Source organism: Pagrus pagrus, assembly GCF_965226575.1.
Source record: "Pagrus pagrus genome assembly, chromosome: 3".
In the NCBI taxonomy this organism is placed as follows: Eukaryota; Metazoa; Chordata; class Actinopteri; order Spariformes; family Sparidae; genus Pagrus; species Pagrus pagrus.
Genome location: NC_140187.1, coordinates 22,975,138 through 22,982,617, shown reverse-complemented (window position 1 = coordinate 22,982,617; position 7,480 = coordinate 22,975,138). Strand labels below are relative to the sequence as shown.

General features: G+C 42.0%; 1 protein-coding gene across 2 annotated transcripts in view; it reads left to right on the top strand.

The window, feature by feature from the left end:
- Positions 1–210: 210 nt before the first annotated feature.
- The window catches only part of quob (quattro b), a 29,587-nt gene continuing 22,317 nt past the window's right edge, over positions 211–7,480 (top strand). For both annotated transcript variants that reach the window (XM_084349413.1, XM_084349412.1), the window contains exon 1: positions 211–481. In XM_084349413.1, coding sequence (XP_084205539.1) covers positions 479–481 — 3 coding nt within the window. In that variant the 5' untranslated portion in view covers positions 211–478. The remainder of the gene's footprint in view (positions 482–7,480) is intronic.

Below are 7,480 nucleotides of genomic sequence, written 5' to 3'. Positions count from 1 at the left end.
GCCTGTGTGTGTTTGAGAGAGAGCGAAGAAACTTTGAAAAGCCTCGAGGGGGATTTCCTCTGAAAGGGAAAGCTTTTCTCCTCCCCCTCTCAGACACTCTCCTGCCCTCCTTCTCTCTCTCTCTCTCTCTCTCTCTCTCTCTCTCTCTCTCCCTCCCTCTCTCTCTCACCCCCAAACACTCAGAGTGGCCACAGACGCTGTGAAGGAGAAGTGAAAGAGGAGCTGGAGGATCAACAGGCAGCCTGACAATTTTTGCTGCCTTTCTTTGCAACACGCTCACAGACTGGAAGATGACTTTAGTTGCTTTTCGATCGAGACAACTCGCTGTCATGTGGATGTACTTCACTCGACTTCTGTTGTTGATGCACTAAACATGGCAAGTCTCTCTGCTCAGAGCCCAGGGAGGCTGTCTGGAGAGGATTATCAGGAGCAAAAATGAAAAAACTTTCTGCCTGATAGAGGAGAAACTCCTGCAAAGATGGTAAAGTAACAACAAAGTTTTACGCCTGTGTGACATTCTTGTCTCTGGTTGGTTTAAGTGCTCCACTGACCCACTAACTGAGAGTGTGAGTTACCAGTCTGGACAAGTGACTGAAGTTTAAGAAGTTTACACATGCCAGTGCTTTTTCCACTTGCATGATACTTTCTTCCTTTGTTCCTTTTATGAAACTTTATCTTTGTTACACACAAAGGCAGCACAAAGCTAATGTCACTGCACTCTTTAAAGCTTTTCTTTTTTTTTTACCCCGAGCACAGTTGGTGGGACTGTTTCACATCAACAGCCCACAGCATCTCGAGCTTTTCAAGAGTGCACACGCTGACAAAGGGAGGGAGCGACAGAGAGGGGCACATTGTCTTTTGTCTTGCATCTTTAAGTCCTTTTGATTAGGACTTAATTGAGGCGGATGGCGCACATACTTGAGAGAGTGTTTTGGGCGTATAAATGATCTTTGCATGCAAACATAATGGAATCCCCCGGTTTGATTCAAACCGCAGGGCTTTTTACGACTGGAGAGGACTCGTCTAATCCCGGTCATAACAGAATCTAATTAATGGAAGTGAGCGAGCCACAAGATGGGAACATGATAAAGTTTAGTGATGGGTTTGTGGGAGGATGTGGCTTCTTTTGAACTCTTATTTACTGGTTGTTGCTGATGCGGATAAAGTCAAATAAATGCAGATAAGGAGTGAGGGTTGGAGTTAGATAAAGGTTATACTGATGAATATTAACTTGTGCTCTCAAAGACTGGCTAAGGACACATTTTGGATTTTTCATTCAATCTCCACAGTATCCAGTCTACCCTTCTTCTTTATATGGAAAGCAGTCAGACCTATAAATTCTGTCCACACGTGACAGATACATTTACAGAGAGACAGGAAGTCAGGATGTTTAAAAGAGTCTGATCTTGGCCACCACTGTACTTTGTCCTCCCGACACATCCACTCCAGCACTTGTTTGACCAGCTTTTACAGTCCCAGCTGTTTGTTTTACTTACTGCATGACTAATGCTGTTGTCCCTGACCCCCCTCCAACTTACAGTCATGAGCCTGCACAGTCTAAATCATTAGATGACTGCACTGTGCACGACCAAGGGGTTTCTATCAAGGGTAAACACTCAGCAATCATACAAAACCCAGAGGCCTGCTGCTGCATTGTGTTTGCATTTAGTTACTGTGTGACGAGCACAAGCAAGAGTAATTCATTCACCAGCAAGGTCAAGAACTTTCTTCTTAAAGCCTTAAAGCAGCAAGAAGCGTTTCTTCATTCACTGTACAGTCAACACGGTGACCTGTGCAGCGCTGATTGTTCGAGCCTGTTGCAGTATTCAGAGTCTATTCAAAATTAATGCAAATGATCAAAGCGTGTATGAGAGTTGCTCTCTGGTTTTGGATGTGGTCTCGTCTTGTCAAAACATGTTCAGCCTGAGCTTAGCAGGTTTTTCTGTGATTCATCCGAAATGGTAAAAATGCCAACTGCCATCAGCAAAGGTTATTCTTTAGCAGAGCAAGTGAACGGTGGTGGATTCAGCTTTCACGAGGCAAAACATGCATTTTAGAAGAAGAGTGATCTTTTTGATTGAACATAATGAACATTTCTTTGCTAAAATTGATCTTTTTTTTATATCAATTTCGTTGTGCTGTGTACTTTTATCATCCCAAATGTTTCCAACACTGGCCAAACCAGAGGAATCTGTAATGTTATTCAAGGTTACAGTTGTGTATGAAATGTAACTTAACTTAATTAACATTTTTAAACATTACCTCGACGGTTGTTTAACAATATAGACAACTCCCATGATCATGCACTACTTACATCTATTGTTTTCGTTGGAGACCCATAGTTTGCGTTATTTGCTTTTGGATCTGCCTGGGAGCAGCACAGCTAGCAGTAAACCAAAATATTGACATATCACCACCTCAGCAACATAAGCATTCATTTGGCATCTTGTTTTTGTCCATCTGATTAATGCAAGTCCAATATTAGCTCTGTTTTGCTCTCTATAGCTCCTGGGAAAGATATCTGGCTCTTTAAACTGCTAAATGTTGAACTATTATCACTAGCTAGTTGCTAACTTTGCCTATCTGCTGCTAAGTGATAGGGGGGTAGCATACAGAGCTTTTGTTTGCTGTTGCAGAGCTTTTTATGCTAAAAAAAACTACCTATTAACTATGTCTAGAAATGACGCTAAAGGTGAGACTGAAGACAAACAACAAGAAAAATGCGGTAGAACCAAAACAACAAGCTGAAAGATTCCAAAACGCTCAGTAGAGCTGGGGAGAACTGCAGAGTCGGGTGATAAGTTTTTGTGGGTTCGTCCTTACAAGTAACCATCAGTCATTTGACCCATTGTTGAAGCTGCTTTGAGCGTTGTGATCATGTTAGCTAACTCCCTGTCCATTTTGTAGTTAGCAAGTGGTAAATTGAGCGGTAATTGTAGGGACCACCTCCTTATGGACTTCTCTGTCCTGATTGGATAAAGTGGGCAGGGATACCAGAAATGTTTACTTTTCTATTTTACGGCATTAGCGGGAGGAGGAGAGACATGGGGTACTGACCGAACACTCTATGAAAGTGATTACTGTGTAACACTTATTTTAACAAAAATATATCACTTACTGCAGCTTTAATATAAAATATTGATTAAAGCAGCTTGAAGTCTCATGATAACTGAAAGTAACAGTCACAGACTCTCACAGAATCACACAAACCTGCTTCATACCTTCATTCAGCTTTTCAGGCCACTCAGATATGCTCATCAGTCACTGTTTATTCTTCAACCACTGAGCGTAGAGTATACATGCACATACGTTAATCTATTAACCATTCGAAACACTGTGGACACGCTGTGTGACAGCTTCCAGATTGTGATTGGCCGACAGTACACTGTATGTCCTGACCTGGCTTTAAAGGGTCACAGCTGTGTCTGTCTTCAAGAGCCATGGGACGGTCATCAGTAGCTCCCTCCCCTGCCGGTAACAAGTCATCACGTCTTTACATTACTGTAGTCCGCACTCCCTTTGGCCGACACAGAACACTTCCTGCCGACCGCTTCACTCGCTGTGATTTTGCCAAATTTCTACAGAGGCAGCAGGCAAAAGCTCTGCAATAAATTGACGTGATTTGTAGAGAAAATATGTATAATTGCAGACATCTGCCTCGTGGAGCTGCATGAGCCGAATTATTTCTATTTTGCTTCGGTCAGCAAGTCGAGGTTCTGAGACTAGTTATGGAGCTGTCAACCATATTTTCAGTGTGTTTATTATCTCTGTATCGCGAAAGTGGGTCAAACTCAGCAGAGACTGTGCAGTGTATTATCAAAACAGAGCCATTGCCAAGTGTTTGGGGGGAAACGTCTGCACAGCTATAGGCTGTCTGAGTCACTTTCTTTGTCTCTAGAAACACAGATACTGCAGCACTGCCATTTCCCTTCCCGACTGTGTGTTTGTAAGTCTCTGTTGTTGTGGCTCCTCTGGTCGCTTTTCTAGGACGATGTTGTATTACAGCTCGCTCAGTGATCATGACACATCAGTCTGCTGTCAAAAGAAGGCATGTCTTCATCGCTTGAATTCAAAACCAGCTGAACAGCTTCAATCAGACCTGTTGAGCGGAGCACGAGGTGGCACCCTGTGTGACATGGCAACATTTACCGAAGGATAAGCCTTCAATTTTTGTATTTTCAGCAGTAAACCTTTCATATTTTTTTTCTCTGTCGTGCATTTTTAAAAATGTGGAGGATGCCATGAGGGTGCTCCAGCTCTGTTTGTGTATGTGTTTGGACTGAGGGAAACTTTGCAAAGCTCAACAGCAGCAGATGTTAGTGTTTAATACACTCCCTGTAAACACACTCACATGCTGACCAACTAACAAATACCTTGTGCTACGGCTTAATGGATTTCACAAGGCCTTCCTTCACTTGTATGATTAATCTTTTTCAATATCTAGGCTATTTTACCATTGTGATTTGAACTGTGGGAGCTATTTTAATGTGATGCAGTCTCCAAAAACAAACCATTTAGAATAAATTCCTGACAGTTTGCCAGAATACAAACTTTGGGGAAACGGACTTCGATCCAAATTTCTTTTTGTCCTGTTACTGGGAGCGTTTCATTGTGAGTCAGTCATAGAGAAATTCCAGATTAAAAGTAAATGTGAACATTTCAATTGTTTCTTTTTTGTCTACATAGTGTACATATCTCCTGTTTATTAAGCTCCGTATGTGCCTGATACAAACCACACTGCACATCCTTGCCAATCACCTCATCATACATTGGGCAACATTTGCTAAACCAGACACCTGTCTGATCTTGTGGTGCCATTTGAGAAATATGCTGACCTGGCACGACAGGAAAGGAGATAATCAGTCCTTTTGTTGTTGATGCATCCAAAACAGTAGCGTCCTCCGTTCAGGGAATGAAGGAAGGCTTTGTTTCAGATCACTTCACGTTTCATAACTTGAAGTGTGCAGACGTGAGTCAGTGCATTTGATTTCAAAAGAGATTCATGTCTGACGCGCGTGTCAGACTCACCTCCGTCCTACAAGCAGTGACAGAATGTAACAAAGGCTGCACTCACAAGAAATGCTGATTATCGAATCTGATAATCTGTCTGGTGTACAGACAATACATACAAGTAAATATATGTATAATTTACTTTTACTTTTACTTTTAATACATAAAGAGGCTCTGTGGAACTTCTGTTTCGTCCTGGAAGCTTTGCATTAGTTTATGTTAGCGGACTGCATTTCTAAACTAACATTAGCTACTGTTGCTCTCTGTTAGCGGAGCCGAGAAGTCCCATCCCGTAACATCTGACCCTTCACAAAGAACCCACAGTCCAGCAGCATTAAACAACTTAAACAAATTGTCCATAGGCCTGTGTAGGCAAACAAGAGAGAGAAGGTCTAATTTCTCACATCACGTTACAATGTGCTCACGTACGGCCAATAAAAAAGTGATTAGTACATGTTAATTGCTCAAATTTTTTCTGTAAGTACCTTTATTTCCATAAATGTACTTTTGAAGGAGTGATATGTAACAATTGGCCTCCTGTCAAATTCAAACTCAAAACAAATATTGGCAGCATACCAGCAGAGTAACCGCTAATTGCTGCTAACTGTAGCTGCCAATCGCTAGTTAGCTCAATTCGTTGCCCATCAAAACCGCTATTTATTTACATTCTGCTGATCATTCTGGTCATTTTTTAATGTTACTTTTAGCAACAAGTACCTTTAATATCAGATACTTTAAGACTTTAAAGACTTTTAAAAAAAAAAAAATACTATTCATATGGAGGACTTTTTACAACACTGCTTACAAGATGGTGAAAGATGATATTCAGCAGTGTTGTTTTAAGACTTCCAAGAACCATGGTAGATTACTGCAAGCCAGACGTTCATTGTTCATTATTTACAGATTTGGGGTAGATTAATGAATCACTTGTGAAATCAAATCTCAGTCACCCTCATACAGCATTGCATAAACTTGCCAGTTTTAAATCGTTTGATCCTTCACATGAGAACAGAAACCTGACACTCCTCACTTTACAATCACAGCTTGAGTTGTCACAAACTACAACAGAAATGACTTACAGGAACTCATGATTAAAGGTCTGTTACACACACCGTGTTTACCCTTGGCAGCAGAGACCGAGGAATCATGTTGGGAGTTTTGTCTGGTTGGAGCCTTTTGATTGGTTAAAAGGATTCGCGATGGCTTAGCTGAATGGAGTGGCCTTCTGCTGGATCATACACAAAGACAGCACTGTCTCACCGGCCAACAGGAGATACTGAATGTTTGAGGAGGAAGTGGTGGAGAAGGGAAGGGAGTAACTGAGAGATACTTGTAATGTGGTTTTGATTATAATGATTACGCTGACAAAGACTAAGACTGGGATTGATTATAATTACGACTGATTAAAAACTCAACATCTTCCCACTTTTGGGTTCTGTGTGACAGCTGAAAGCTGTAATATATATATATTTTTTAAAATCCCTGAATAAAGAGAAAGAAAGATGAAATCTGCATACGGGCGTGACGGACAGTCTTGTCAGTCTTGTGGTGAGGTGTCATATCCCATCAGCCCTTTGTGATTAGCTGTTGTTGTGGCTGAGTTTGTGGTGAGATATTTGCATGTCCACACATGCAGAACTCAGGCAGTCTTCAGGATTTACCGGCAGGTCTTGACTCAACTGTCACTTCCGCTCATGTTTTGGGTTCAGCCCGGAGGTAGAGTGACAGTCCACTGCTACTATGAGCATTTCAAGAAAATGTGATGACCAGTCAAGATAGAGACATCAACAAAATCCTTCCAGCGTGTCACATCAGGAGCTGCCTCCATTTAGTTGAAGTTAATCTTCTTTACAATCACATTCTGCTCAGCTTACCTGCTCTAATCTTTTGAGCCATCGAGGCTGAGGACACAGATACACATTGTGAGTTACACACCTTGACAGCTTGTTTATTCTGTGGCTCAAATCTGGGTCCTGACTTTCTTCGGCCCAAGCCCGAGGCAACATGGAGAAACCTGCGATTATCTGCTTAATGCTCAACACTGCAAAAACTCCCAGGGGGGGCTGAGGCCTGGACAAGACAAAGAAAGAGTGAACCTTCAAAACAAATGCCTGTTGTCCACACTAGCATGCCAAGTCAGGTCAAACAATGATCTTTGTTGGAGACTGGAGCTCCTTCAAGAGTTAAGTCACAGACCGCACTGGACAAAAGAGAGGGAATCCCCTTGAGTTGAATGTGAAGAGGAGGCGGTGGAGGAATGTGGTCGTCAGCTAGACATTGATCAAGTCCTACTGTCTCTGCAGGCCGAGATAAAGGATCAAGATTTAAGCTTGACTGAGTGCTCCTAACTTGGCTGGTTACCTTGGAAAAAGAAGGAGCAACTCTCCGTCTGTCAACAAAAGGAAACAAGAGCTCGATACTGTACACTGATATATAGTAAAAGAGTGTGTTATCGTAAGGATGGAGGGAA